Raw genomic sequence first — 15,988 nt, forward strand, 5'->3', positions numbered from 1 at the left:
TGAATGTGAGTTTAGTTTGTTTTTGATTTAGCCTTCCATTAATTTCCAAGGAGATAAGTGTGGCGGTAGCCACCCGTCGAATCGAACCCTCGGGGATTTATTTTCCCCAAAACCCGAGTTTTATCGAATAAAGAAGGGTTCGAGTCGGCGGGGGTGTTAGAGAGGGTGTTACAATACGCGTACCTCCATCCGCTCATAAGAGTAACCCCTTTTATTCATTAGTATATTCGATATGTTTTTAGAATTTAGTTTGCACCCTTTTGTGTTTTTATCTTTTAGGTGTTGCCTCTAATAAGGTCATCATCGTCCCACACACTGAGCATATAAGGATTCATCGGGGTAAAACAAGATCTTTTGCAAGGGTTTATGCACAAAGGAAGGGTTTGACAAGATGTTTTGTAAGGGTTTATGCCCAAAGGAAGGGTTTGACACAAGGGTCAACTTCAAATGAACGTTTCTCACCGCCAACTCAAAAATTTGGGGAGACTCAAGTTGGAGATAAAATTTTGGCTCGATGGCTTTGCAACGCATAGTCAAAAGCTCAATTCAGATGAAAAACGACTGAAAGATTACCTTTTGAAAATGAATTGATGGAGCTGACGCACGTGGCCTGACGGTGTAGACGGTCACACACACGACGCGCTGAAACTATTGTACTAGAGGTGAAGGGAGTATTATATTCGAGAATTATTCATACATTTTAATTCAATTAAGTAGTCCTTTACCAATATAGTTATATTTCTTGTAGTTGCGTTGTAATACCATATATACCTAGCTCTAGTTTATTGATAAAATTAAATAATGAATTTATTAGAAAGCAATCTCTAAATATAATTCATAAGATACCCCATTTCATAACTTCTTCTTTCCTTAGAGTTAGAGTACTCCATGCGGTTCTTATTGTTTACCTCATTACCATTTTGTTACTTTTTTTAGAATTAAATTATTTAAATATGTAATTTTGCCTTTTTAATTTAATTTCTACATGGGGTAAGAAATAAAGTAGAGGGAAAGGTTGTGAGGTTCATGTTACCCAAAAACGACATGAAGCAATCTTGTATGCCTGTATGGACAAACTAAAATAAAAGTAGAGCAATCTTCTCCTAATGAAGGAACTAACTTATACTCTCCCAGTCCCCATTTAGCCGTTTGAATTTTGGTTACTTTATAGATTTTTTGTCGATGAAAAAGAAAAACATACTGAAGCATTACAGAGTTGGTAACTACATCCGCAATAACAAAAGTTAATGAAATAACAAAAGTTGGGAATTCAATCCTTATTTACAAGTTGCCAAACGCATTTGATTTCATCAGAAGCTACTTGTTGGTTATCACCGTACGCCAAAGTCAATTGTATGATTCAATTAGTTCGTACATATACGCTCAGTTTTATTAACCAAACATCGTCTCAACTTGCATGGGTGAGTACTGAGTAATCAAAACAAATTAGCACTCGTATTATATTAACGGATGGAAGTCAACAACTCTTCACATCAAGGTAGAGCTAAGCTTCTTCGTCATCACTTGCTACATTATTGATTAGTTGTTTTAAAATTGCACGTTCCTGCCAAATTCATCACAAGCTGCTTGTTGGTATAATCACCGGCCGTATCCTAAAGTCAACTGTATGATTCAATTATTAGTGCTTACATGTACACGCTCAGTTTAATTAGCCAAACACCTCAACTTGATGGGTGAGTACTGAGTACTGAATAATCAAAACAAATTAGCACTCGTATTAAATTAACGAATAGAAGTTAACAACTCTTCACATCAAGGTACAGCCAAGCTTGTTTGTCCTCACTTTCTGCATTATTGAGGCCAATGTAATTATCACCCCAACCTCCACCCTCCTTCCCCTTCTCTGTTTCTTCCGGGACCTGAGTCCTGACCTCGAAGTTTCGCTTCCTCTTGGAAATCAGAGCAATATTAACTTATTGATAGTGTTCGTGAAAAGTTTCTCCTAGGCGTTGAAGTTCATGGGTTGTTGGGCTGCTGTTGATTTTCATTTCCCCCCATATTTCTTCGAGATTAAGGTAAGGCATACAGACTTTCTTGTGTCCAGTGAGTTCTAGACTTCTAGTTATCTGCTGACATTTGAGAATTTGTCTAGTTGTACATATCCATAATGGGCATTCGCATTCATTTCCAACTGTTCGTTCTTAATGAACAGTAGGGTTGTTCAAAATTCGATTTAAATTGAAAAATCTTCGGGTTTTTTTTTTTCTTTAAAAAAAAGTATGGACCAATTTTCTTTATCTTTTTAAATGTTTATTTTTAGATCTTACTATCTATGGCCAAGTTTTATCCAACTTTTTTTTGTTAATAAACGCATTACTTTGAAATTTTTGATCATTTAGACACATATAATTGGAAAAATATATTTCAAGTCGAATTTTACAAGATCTTACATCGTCTCTATATTTTTTCTCATGTTAAATCAGTATGTGAACAGTGATAACATACAAGTATGTAGATTAAATAGAAACGAATGAACTATTATTGATAGTGTTCAATTGGTAAATTTTTTGGTGTGAGCTCATGTCTCACAACGATCTCATACTTTTATTTCTGGTAAGCTCATGGCCCACCTTTATTAATTATATGTGGGGGTGTATTTAGTTTGAGCTCATGTCTCAATAGTGGCAGATTTAAGAATTTGAAAATGGTTGGTCACACTAACGCAAGTCTGTAATACAACCAATGACACAATACATTAAAAAAAGTTCATGAAGTTTCCAAAAGCAAAATATTCATATTAAAACACCAAATAGCTACTTAGAAAATATTACAATTGTTCTCAACGAGTTTTTATATTTTGATATCGATATATAATATCATCCTTGCAAATATTCAAAAACAAATCTTTCTCAAAATAAGTAATCAAGCAATTATTCAAAATTTGATTTCCCATGCTATTTATGCAATTTATCTTTTACTTGCGTCATTCCAGAAAATACTCTCTCTACACTTGCACTTACAATGGGAAGAACCAACACCAATTCCAAAAGCAAGTAGACACGATCATGAGTTTCGGACTTCTCCGTCTCAATAAGTTTCATTGAAAGCTTGTGAGGACTCTTTAAATTCCAAAATCTCTCATCTCCTCTAACATCAACAATGAAATTTTCAAGTGACCAATCAAAAAATAACATTTCGGTACTTGGAAACTCATTGGGATATAACTTGGCAAGTTGAAATAATTTTCTTTTGTGAAAGGAAGAAAATCGATTAGTAGGATTAAAACAAGACATACACACAAGTAGTTCCTTACTTATCTCCAAAAATCGATTCTCGAGTTCATGCAATTGAAGGTCAATGACACTTAAGAAAACTTCAACTTGAAAATGATGAAGATATGTAACTTGTGGGCTCTTACCTCTAAACATCCTTTTTCCAGGAACATGATATATCTCTCCTCCATGTTTGGAATCCCGATGTCATATTTAGACATAAAAGAAGCAACTTTCTCCATATGAGAATCTCATCCTTCATCTCTCGTCTTTTGTAGATTATTGATCTTGGTTACATCAACCATGGCCATAGCATTTACAATGTCTTTTGATTCAAGATTATATAGAAACCATCAAGTGTGCCACAAACACAAAATCAAATGACATCAACAAGTGTGTAAGAGCTTGTGCTTTATTTGAATTAATTACATCTCAAACTTCACCAATTTTATCAGAGACTCAAGAATTGAAGGATACAAATTAAGCACATTCAAAATTATTTTAAAGTGAGACCTCCAACGAGTGTCACAAGGTCTACCTAAGCCACGTTCTTGATTTAAACCTGTTCTTGATTCAAGTTCACGTAACGATAATGCTTTTACAACTCGTTGAGCTTGTTTCTATCGAAGAAATTATTTCCTTTTTGGTGAACCGCTCATAAAATTCAAGAGAGGTGCAAGTACATCAACAAAAAGCCAATCGCAATCTGAATTCTTTTTAACAAGGTCAACTTGTGTCAACTAAAGTTGATGTGCAAAACAATGCACAAAGTATGCTTGAGGACATTCCTCTAATATCAAAGTTTAGAGGCCATTGATTGAACCTTTGCATATTGCTTGCCTCGTCATAACCTTGCCCTCGAACTTGTGAGAATGTCAAAGGGTACTCCATGAGTAATTATTCAATAGCACCTTTAAGAGTCAAAGAAGTAGTAACGAAATGTGCACAACACCAAGAAAACACTCACATAGTCACATAATTATCCTTTTTTTTTATTAACATATCTCAAGCAAAGAGCCATTTGTTCCTTATCGGAAACATCGACAGACTCATCAGCAAGAATAGCAAAAAACACCACTACTTTAGTTGTCTCTTTTGCACAAGCATTATTGATAATGTCTTTTTCGACAATTGGAGAAGTGAGTTGAAAATTGCCAAGTGCCACTTTGGAAACTACTTTGGGATACGCATGATCATGTTGTGAAACAAGAGTAAGTAATGAAATAAAATTACCTCTACTCGATGAACTCTCTTCTTCATCATGACCACGAAAAGGCAACCCTTGGAGTAAAAGCCACCTAATAGTTTCAACAGAAGTTTCTAGGCGCAATTGATAGGCACTCATGCTTTCTTTTCTTTGTTTTGAAAAATCAGTAGTAATGCTACTCTTTTGGTTCTTGAAAAGTTCCATAGCAATCATAACATTATTATGAGCACTCTTATGACTACAACATGCTTTTTTATTATACCTAATATAATCCAATACTTAAAACCATTGCTAACAAAAGCATCACTTCCAATCGTGTTATCATCATTGAATAAATAACAAGCGAAATAAAATGTAGCATCCTTTTCAACACTATACTCTAGCCAAGGCCAAGTGTCAAACCAATCTACATTAAATCGACGGTTTCTCGTCCCGATAATTGTTTGAGGAAACACAAAATTTTTAGGCTGGCAAGGTTTTCTATCAAGATATGTTCTTCTTACCAAACTTTTATCATCAGGATGAAAATCACTCATCTTTCTCCTCTTCCCATGGTCTTGAGGAAGATTAGCGATATCAAATTCACTTAATCTTTCACCAACAAGATAGGTTTTGGAATTGTGTGATGGAGAAGAATGTTATTCGCTTTGTTGACGAGGAGGATCTTGTTCATCTAAATCGAGATGGAGAAGAAAGATTTTGTTCATTTTCTTGAAGTGGTGTCAGATTTGGAGGAGGAGGAGGAGGAGGTGGACTTTGAGTGGGGGGCTCTTTTAACAAAAAAAACTTGAAATATCACTCGTATTTTTCCTTTTCATTATGAAAATTAAAATAATAAGTTGGATGAGATTAAACAAGTCGATTGAAAAGACCATCATAATACAACCAAGCACATCATACATGATGGATCATTCAAAATAATGATTTCTAAATAATAATTTGCCACCCTAACCTAATTTTTAAATCACAACACAATCATTCTACTATTAATTTTTCACAAATTCATAACCTTGGTAACCTAATTCCTAAATCATAAACTCATAACACAATCATTTGCCAATTTGACATCCTAACCTAATTCCTAAATCTCAACACGATCATGATTTCAATTTTCAGCAATAAATACATTACAAATGACAAATTTTCAGCAACAAAAGAAATCCAAATGATAAAATCAAATCATGATTCAATTTTCAGCGACAAATGAAATCCAAATGACAAAACTACACAATCTTTAGTAACCTAAATACCTAATTTTCAGCCACAAATGAAAAAATCAATTTTCAACAACAAATGAAGAACTAAAGAAGCCAAGAAGGTTAAGAAGAATACCCGAAATCTGAAGAACTAACGATGAAAGTTGCCGGAGGCCCGGAGTGAGTAGACGAGCCATGCGCGCTGTGCCTGCGCCGTTGCCGCCTACCAGCCTGCCGACGAAGAAGAAATGGAGAACTGAAGACGAATAGCAGCGACGATTGATGACTAACGACGAAGATCTAAAGCACGACAATGAGTCACGAGTGGTTGAACGAAGGATTGAAGAGTGGCGAGCACATAGATTGAAGAATGACCGTCGATCGCCAACTGTCGACGATGAAGTAACGCGTGACGGCGTGGACGCGTGGTGGATCGTGGGATGTGGCCAGATTCGAGAAGGAGAAAGAGAAAGAAAAGAAAGAGTTAGGGTTTAGTTTAGCGTGAAAGTGAAATGACCGCTCATTTTGATTTATTCTTTTCCATAAATATTGGTTGGTCACGTAAGCAACTGGGACAAACATGTAGGTCTACCACTTTGTCTCAACCTATATGGTGAAAATCCTTGTTCTTCATCCCTTGGTATACCACTCTTTAATTTGTTTTCCTACATCACAATCTAATTGCTCCATGCACCATTTATAGTTGTCATAGGTCGATGCTTTCCTCATATATTTTCTTGCCATTTTCTAGGACCTTCTTCTTTTTATCTTTTCCACATCTTCCTTCTCATCCAATATTTTAATTTTTTCAATATGTAGATTTTTTTTAAAGTATCTCCAACACTTCGTTAATTTTAGGAAAAAAATACTTCCAAACTTTACTCCCCCAAATCTCAACTTCTTCATAATTTTCTCCAAAAAAAAATTGTTCTTATTACTTCTCATCTCCATTTTTTATCTTTCTGTGAAATTTTGTTAGTACTCTTGACTCATTGTCATCTCTTTCTTTCTAATCGCCCTTCGCCTTAGTTTCAGTGACAAACACTGAATGTCATCGTTTTCAGTTTCGGTCTGATCGTCGTTCAACAGTTTTGACTTAGTTATGCATGGTTGATGGTCTCACTCTCACCAGCGGTCGTCGTTTGTAGTTAGATATGTCGCGGATCAAAGAGGAAAAAAGAGAGAGATGGTGGTGTGAGGAAGTGACGGTAAGTGAATGAAGAATGAGGAGGACTGTTGCAGGATTTAAAGTAAAAAAGTGAGGCGGGCCTGGTTTAATTTGCATCGGATTAGTTCCTATAGTCCGACGCAAATTGAATCCTAATAAGAGGGCATGAAATTCGTTTGCGTCACACGATGCTAATGTTCGATGCAAATCCCCGGATACAAAAACTAATTGCTATACTCATCTGTGTCGGATGAGCATTCAAGTCCGATGTAGATAGCCTGATTCAAGGATTTGCATCATATCGTAGGCACGTTCAATGTAAATCCTCATATCATGTGCATCGGATGCCTATGACCATGCGACCTGCTCCTGACCACTTGCATGCGACACAAGTAGGCAGAAGCAAATTGTTGATTATGTAGTACTGAAAAATTCAAAAGTCAAAGATCGAAGAAAAGCGTACCTTCTAGGGGGTAAATGCGAACTCGGGGCTAGAACCTCGTTTGGAGACTCGAGTGCCGATGAAAATATCAACATCTTGCAGATAAAAGTTCTAGCGAGCGAATTCTAGAGAGAAAGTCTCAAAAAGACAAATTACAAATGATTGGAGAAGTATGGATACGAAGGATTTCTCCCTTTATATAGACTCCTCCAAAATTTCGACCCACGACAACTTCTGCACCACACTTCGTGGGCCTAAAAATAATATCAACAAATAGTCCTAAGGCCCAATCTCCAATAAAAACAACTAGCAGGCCCATTATGAGGATAGCCCAAATGATGAGACCCAATCTTATATAAGAGATAGTCAACGTCAACCGTCAAAGTCAGATGAAAAAGGCAAGGTTTGATTTGGCCCAGCTTAACTTCGGTAAACATTTAACTCGGGATCACATATGGCTCATTAGCCCCCGAGTTGGTATATGACGCTCTCGGCCTTGCCATGGGCTTCATCACTTAGCAAAAATTGGCTAAGTACCTCTCATATGCCCAATAAGGGATTATAGGTGGCTCATTAACCTCCGAGTTGGTACATAACCCTCTCGGCCTCACCAGGGACTCACCACATAGCAAAAATTGAATGACTATATCTCATATACCCAACTCGGGATCACATGTGGCTCATTAGCCCCCCAAGTTGGTACATGACTCCCTTGGTCTTGTCGGGGGGATCATCATATACTTAGCAAAAATTGGCTAAGTACCTCTCATATGCCTAAGACCGGATCATAGGTGGCTCATTAGCTTCCCAAGTTAGTACATGACCCTCTCGGCCTAACCAGGGGGCACACCACTTAAAAAAATTGGCTAAGTATCTCCCATATACCCAACTCGGGATCATAGGTGGCTCAATAGCCTCCCGAGTTGGTACATGATCCTCTCAACCTTGTCAGGGGGCTCACCACTTAGCAAAAATTGGCTAATAAGTACCTCTCATATGCCCAAGACGGGATCATAGGTGGCTCATTAGCCCCTCGAGCTAGTACATGCATGACCCTCTCGACCTCACCACTTAGCAAATAAAAATTGATTAAGTATCTCTCGTATACCCAAATTGGGATCATAGGTAGCTCATTAGCCCCCCAAATTGGTACAATATGACCCTCTCAACGTCATGAGGGGGATCACCACTTAGCAAAAATTGGCTAAGTACCTCTCGTATACCCAACTCGGGGTCATGGGTGGCTCATTATCCCCTCGAGTCGGTACATGACCTTCTCGGCCTTGTGAGGGGGCTCATTACTTAGCAAAAATTGGCTAAGTACCTCCCATATACCCAAGTTGGGGGACTTAGGTGGCTCCTTAGCCCCTCGAGTTGGTACATGATCCTCTCGGCCTTGCCCGGGAGGCTAATAACTTAGCAAAAAATGACTAAGTGCTTTTCATCTCTAAACAACTCGAGATTTCAGTCGGCTCATTAGCCTCCTGATTTGGTAAAATCACGGGTCCTTTCAAAGGGATTGTTACTTGGCGAAGTCGGTCAAGTATTTCCCTTAAAAATCCCAATTCTAGAAAATTTGAATATCAATCGGGAAAACCAAGTTACTTACACTCGGGACCTGCGGCTCTGCATCTCGGGATCGGTTACAAGTAGGGATGGCAGTGGGGCGGGTCAAGTAGGAGACCCGCCCAATTGGGGCGGGGATGGGTCTAGGCTTGGTGGGGATGGGGCGGGGATGGGGATTAAAATTGTACCCGCAATGGGTGGTGGAGCGGGTGTGGATTTTATGTTATACCCACCCCATCCCCGCCCGCCCCACCCCCGCCCCACATATTTATTACTAAAATTCTATTTATATACATATATTACTAACGTATTTGAAGACACTTTTGAAATGTAATAAAATATTTATCTTTGTTAATGTATTTTAACTTTTCTTTTACTATATTATATTGTTATTTTGTGAAGTAGACAACTATAATGGGCTTATGACAATTTTTTTGGTGGATTTTTTGCGGGGATGAAGTGGGTATGACGCGGGTACGATGCGGGTGCGGGGGTGGGACGGGGGTAGGTCTAGAATTTCCCCCCCCCCCCCCGCAATGGGTGTTGGGGCAGGGATGGGGATGGAATCTTTCCCCGCAATGGGTGGTGGGCGGGGATGGGGATGATAATTTAATGCGGGTGTGGGGGTACCATCCTCCGCACCCACCCCGCCCAATCGCCATCCCTAGTTACAAGCACAAGCCCGAATATAACTCTGGAAGCAAAGGAATTACCCCCAAGGTCCCCCATCTCGAGGATAGTCGGACATCAGGCTCTGTAACTTGGGACAACGGGAATGCTAAGGGATGATGAAAGTTCTCATAACCAAATAGCACTCGAGAAACCCAGGGCTACCCCAAGTCGCCCCATATCGGGGTCATCAAGTCCTCGCGGCTGACCACCCCTCGAGAATAAGGTGGGACCACGCCACGATCCCTCAATCTCGGGATTAGCTAAGTAACTGCATCCAAGTGTTGCTCGGTAATTCCGCTAGATGACTGCCTTATATATAAAGGTCGCCCCTAAACCGTTCATCTAGTGTGGGGTTAATTGTTTGGACCTATGATCTGGTCATATAATATTTTATAAAAATCCCACCAATAATGAGGTAAAAAAGTAAGAAGCTTACTAGGAGCCCATCAGTCTTTTTCAAGCTGAAAAGACTCTTACCTTAAAAAGGCGATAACTTTCTTAGAAGATGGGATGTCCCCTATTAGGTTTTTTTGTCTGGGAAATCACCAACACTACAAAAGGAGCAAGTCTCATCAATGAACATAATTTCAGTTCTACCCGACCAAAATCAGAGCATCTCGCTCTATATTTACTCACTTTCTCTCTCTACCTCAATCTCAACTGACTTGAGTGTCGGGGGGGCAATCCCGAAAAAATCTCCGGGCCAGTTTGAGTGTTTTGCAGGACCTCCGGTGACAAGACTCGGAATTTAGCTCTAATTCGGGATTTTAAACTCTCAGCAACACATCACTCCTTTGACCAATTTCTAGGCATAAACAATTAATGTATACGATTTATTGCAACATATATTGAAATGGGTGGATGTAGCATAATGGTGTTGGAGATTGATGGTTTTCTTCAAATTGCATGAGTGCAGGCGTTTAAAACCTATTAATGCCCAAATTATTTTTCCTTTCCCTAAGTTAAATGCTTATCGTATTTATGTTATTTATGTTTTACACATTTTCCTTAGTTAATGCAGTTGAACTAAATAGTCAATTAATAAAACGCCTAAATTTTTTGTTTTTTGTTTTTACTTTTATGTGAATTAAATAAATCACTAACACTACCTAGTAAATAGCAACTACCCTCAATAATTATTCTTGAGAACCTCAATCCCTTGCAGCCACTAATTATACTTTAATGTGGATGTCATCTAACTTGGGGATAAAACTTAGTTAACCCAGTGGGGTAGTTACCCGATACTAATAGAATTTAACTAGTTTAAAGTCCCGGGTTATTCCCTGGGTCATTATAATTTTCATTTATTTATATTTTACTTTAGAATTATAACACCAAACATTACTTGGTTTAGTGGATAAGACTTTAGTATATAAGTTTGAACTGATGGGATCAAATCTATATCATAGCCCTTAGTCGATTTGTAACACCAAAAAAAAAAACCAATCATACTTTGATAGTAATACTAATATGAATATATGACGGTATACTAATTTCATAAATAAGATAAATGTAGAAGAAAGAAATTCTCCAAGATCTGATTCGATGATGAAATAATGTTTTAAGCTTAGTAAAATGTTCAAATATATTTAATAAATGATTAATTATCAACAACAAAGACAACCATCAACTTAAAACAAAAATGATAGAAAATGGTATTACTAATTAAGGGTCCATTTTCTATTAGTTGCACAGGGCCTCCATAATGATTGGGACGGTCCCGTCTAATTACTCCATGCACCTATATATAGTTGTCAGAGTTTGGTGGTCTCTTAGATAATTTCTTGCCATTTGCTAGAACCTCGTTTTTTCTTTTTCACATCTTCCTTGTCATCCAATATTTAAATTCTTCCAACATCTAGATTTTTTTTTAAAAATTATCTTCAATATACTTCCTCCGTTTAGAAATAGTTGCACCGTTTGCATAGTATGTACTATTCACATGTTACACTTTGATTGTCTTTGGTGATTTATATTGTAGAAAAAATATGATCATGTGGGATCTTGTTAGATGTGTCTCAACATATATTTTCTAAATATCAACTTTTAATAATATTTACTTATTGATAATCAAAGATATGAATGGTTGAAAACATACATCGGCAAACGTGAAAACATGAAATGGTGCAACTATTTCTAAACGGATGAAGTATAATCTAGAAAGAGAGCAAGGATCCATAACTGAGATATCCCCTCGAATTGTGCGAGACATTTCTTACGCCCATCGAGGATACAATATACTTCATTCGTTTAGAAACAGTTGCACCTTTTTTAACTTTCACGTATGTTGATGTATGATTTCAACCATTAATATCTTTAATTATCAATAAAAATAAAAATTATAAAAAGTTTATATTAAAAAATTTACATTGAGACAAATCTAACAAGACCTCACAAGACTATGTTTTTCGTAAAATATAAATCACCGAAGACAATCTATGTGTAAGATGTGAATAGTGCATAAAATATAAATGGTGCAACTATTTCTAAACACAGGAAGTATGTTCAAAAGTCCTCGTACACCTGGCTCTTTCTTTTGAAATGATTTATATTTTAATACAATGATGGCAAACTCTTGCAGAATACTTTGTAAATCTAGATACAAGGTGGATTTGTCCAATGGAAATACTAATAGTTGTAGCTGCAAAAGCCGCTGAGTATATCATGGATCCGATCAAGCATGGTGTGAACATTGTTTTTAATCCTCAATCCATAATTGAGGAGACAAGCAAAGAGTACAAGCAATTAGAAGAGTTGCACAATAAAGTAAAAAGTCGCTGCCAACAAGCTAGATTAGATGGTGATGAAGTAGTAGAGGATGTCAACCAATGGTTAAACAACACTACAACCATTTCAATAGAGGTTGAGCAATGGCTTCAGGAATCATTTTCAGAAACAAACACATCTGGTAGTTGCACTGCAGTTTGCACAAATAAATGGGTATGGGCACATAAACAGCGCAAGAATGCAATAGGAAAGAGAGCAAAACTTGTCGACATGTATGAACAGGGCAAAAATTTGTCACGTATATCCCGCCTTACGCCTGCTACAGGAATACAACTTCTTTCCGGTTATGGTTATATTGTTTTTGAATCGGTTAAATGGGCTTTTGATGACATCATGCGAGCACTTAAAAGGGAAAACCAAAGCATGATTGGAGTTTATGGAATGGGAGGCGTAGGAAAAACATCTTTGGTGAGAAAAGCTATTGCAGCAGCTCAGGAAATGCAATTATACAGCAAGGTGGTTGTGTCGGTGGTTTCCCAAGCACCAAATGTTCACAAGATTCAAGGCGAACTTGGTGACCAATTGTGCCTAAGGTATTCTAGGGAGACGGAACTTGGTAGAGCAACACAACTTAAGAATCGGATGAAACTTGAAGAGAAGATCTTAGTTGTTTTAGATGATGTTTGGAACAAAATTGATCTGACAATTATTGGGATTCCAAATGGTGATGATCACAAGGGTTGTAAAGTTCTTTTCACCACGCGTCTTGAGCGCGTGTGCTCATTAATGGGTTGTAAAGAACCTATTAAGTTAAGTCTACTAAATGATGAAGATTCATGGGATCTATTTAAAAGACATGCAGGTACTATGTTAAGTGACCCTTCTTCCCAACTTGAAGTGGTGGCAAAAGAAGTAACTCGAGAATGCAACAGTTTGCCACTTGCACTCATTGTGGTAGCAAGTGCTCTCCGAGATAAGAGTCAAGAAGAATGGGAATTCGCGCTGAAGAAACTTCAAAGTTCCAGACTTGAGGAGATTCAAGATATTGAAACTGCTGTATATCAACGGATCGAGTTAAGTTATGACTTTTTGAGATCAGAATCCACAAAAAAATGCTTCCTAATGTGCTCTTTATTTCCAGAGGACTACGAGATCAGTATAGAAATGCTAACCAGATATGCCTTGGGATATGGTTTGTTTGATCAAGATACTTCAATTGACTCCTACATGACAGCAAAGACGCAAGTGAAAATAATTATAAGCCATCTATTAGCATGCAGTTTATTATTAAAACCAGATAGTATGTCGGAACGCTTCAAAATGCATGATGTGGTCCGTGATGCTGCAATATGGATTACTTCCAAAGGTGAAGAGGTATTCCTTGTTCCAATACCCTCGCAGAATAAATGGATAATGGACCCTAAATTAGTGAATACAATGGCAATCTCCCTACTTGCTTGTCCAATGAATCAACATCTTCTAATCCCAACAGAATGTTCAAAACTTAAAATGTTACTGTTGGCTCAGCGTGTACCTTTGCAAAATGTCAGAGACACTTGCTTTGATGCGATGACAAATCTTCGAGTTTTGGATATGACAGCAATAGCATCATACCTTCTTGAATTAGCATTGCCATCTTCACTTCAGCTTCTTCGAAATCTTCGAACTCTATATCTTAGAAGATGGAAATTAAAAGGAAACTTATCAATTATCGGAAGTTTAAGTAGCCTTGAAATTTTAAGCTTTGCAGGAAGTGTCCTCAATGAATTGCCTATGGAATTAGTGGAACTTTCGGAATTGAAGTTCCTCGACCTATCTGCCTGTAAGTCCCTGGCAGGCTTCGATTCAGTGGTTCTAAGTCAATTACTTTTAAGAGTTGAAGGTCTTAATCCACCAAATAATCCAATATCAGATATAATTTATGATGAAGACTAAGTAGCTTTTAATCTTGCATCACGTAAAATTTATTTTTGGGTTGCAAGTATATTGTTTATATGAGTTGGATTCTTTTTCTGAATTGCAACTTCCTTTATCATTGTTTTAGTTTGCATTTTAATTTTTACTCAGTTTTGATTTGTTTGTACATATATAATTTTTTACAAAGTTAATCGAATGAAAAATTATGTATATTAAGGCAACCTATTGTAATAAATTAAGTGAAATATAGATTTTATTCACTAGGGGAAAAAAAAAAGGAAGGGTTGTGCTTTTGATAAAAGCGTAACCCTACTAGTGAAGGGCTGCGCTTTTGTGCAAAAGCGCAGCCCTACATAACAGAAGGGTTGCGCTTTTGAAGAAAAGCGCAGCCCTTCACTTAGTAGGGTTGCGCTTTTAGAAAAAGCGCAGCCCTTCTTACTTCAGAAGGGTTGCGCTTTTGAAGAAAAGCGCAGCCATTCTTTAAAAAATTTGAAAAAAACATCGCGGGCTTTCAAATATTGAGCGGGGCTTCAGATATATTATCCCTCCTTCTCTCTCCTCTCTCACGTCCCTCATCCATTTTCCTCCTTCTCTCTCCTCTCTCACGACCCTCCTCCCTTTCCTCCTTCTCTCTCAAAAACGCCCAGAAACGCAACAAACGCGACAAAAAGCCTAAAATGATTTGCACTAATCGTTGTGACGGAGTCCGATTGCCTATTGTGATACCTTTTCGGAAGCGGAACGGGCCAACGAGTCAAACTCACCGCTATGTTGTGACCTATAGGCTTTTTAAGCCATCCGAGTTCGTTTAAGGCTCCAAATAGGCATTTTAAGTATTTCCGAATTTTATTATTTCCTTAATTATGTATTAGGGTTTTGTTTTACATATTTAAACATTATTAGGTCAATGTTTGGTTGTAGTTTTTGATTAATGTTCTTGTATTTTCAGATCTATAATTTCTTAATCTTTGTTTTGATTAATGTTCTTGTATACTTCTCTTTGTTTTGATTAATGTTCTTGTATTTTCATCTTCGTTTTGTTTAATGTTCTTGCATTTTCATCTTTGTATTGATTAATGTTCTTATATTTTCAGATCTATAATTTCTTCTCTTCTGTATATTAGTTTTTGTTCCTTTTTTTCATTTTCGTTTCGTTCTTTTTTTTGTTTTGGGTTTAGTATTTTCATTTTCGTTTCGTTTCTCTTCTCTTCTGTATAATTTCATAAAATGTGAGATTATGAGTAAAAAAATGTCAAAAAAAAATTTTTTTATTTCTTTTTTTTGGTAGGAATGGCTGCGCTTTTACCTAAAAAGCGCAGCCCTTCAAGCTTAAAAAGTGAAGGGCTGCTACTGAAAGGGCTGCTGTCAAAAAGCGCAGCCCTACATGCCTTTTTCAGCGCAGCCCTTCTTCATTTTTCCACTAGTGATTTTATAAAGTTCAAGAGCTAAATTGATTGCGTGTACTTTGAGATCACAATCTTACTTAAATTTATATTTAACATATTATTTGTTAATTCTTTTTGAATCGCAATCCCCAAATTAGTACGTACACACGTCCGTAGGATGAGAACCATGATCACTGTGAACATGAAAGACTAAATTATGTATACACAGACCAATACCAATGCTTGTTAATCATGTACACTTAACTTGTTATGCATGTACATAAGTTCATTTGATTTGTTATCCATGTACATTTGACTTGTTAATCATGTACATTTGCACACCATGCTCTATGTACTAGCGTGTACACTATCTAAGCTTTGATTAGAATCCAACACATAAAAAGGTTAACCAACATTATGTTATATTATTTCCATACTTAAATCTAACTTTGTTTGGCTTATTTCATTATGTCCT

General features: G+C 37.1%; 1 protein-coding gene across 1 annotated transcript; it reads left to right on the forward strand.

Moving 5' to 3' along the window:
• The first annotated feature begins 1,868 nt into the window (after window positions 1–1,868).
• Window positions 1,869–15,733, forward strand: LOC104891661 (probable disease resistance protein At4g27220). Its single transcript, XM_048642627.2, has 2 exons — window positions 1,869–2,036; window positions 12,066–15,733. The coding sequence occupies exon 2, from the start codon at window positions 12,104–12,106 to the stop codon at window positions 14,144–14,146; it is 2,043 nt and encodes a 680-aa protein (XP_048498584.1). The 5' UTR covers window positions 1,869–2,036; window positions 12,066–12,103; the 3' UTR covers window positions 14,147–15,733.
• Window positions 15,734–15,988: the final 255 nt, after the last annotated feature.

This window comes from Beta vulgaris, chromosome 4 (genome assembly GCF_026745355.1).
Source record: "Beta vulgaris subsp. vulgaris cultivar EL10 chromosome 4, EL10.2, whole genome shotgun sequence".
NCBI classification, from domain to species: Eukaryota; Viridiplantae; Streptophyta; class Magnoliopsida; order Caryophyllales; family Amaranthaceae; genus Beta; species Beta vulgaris.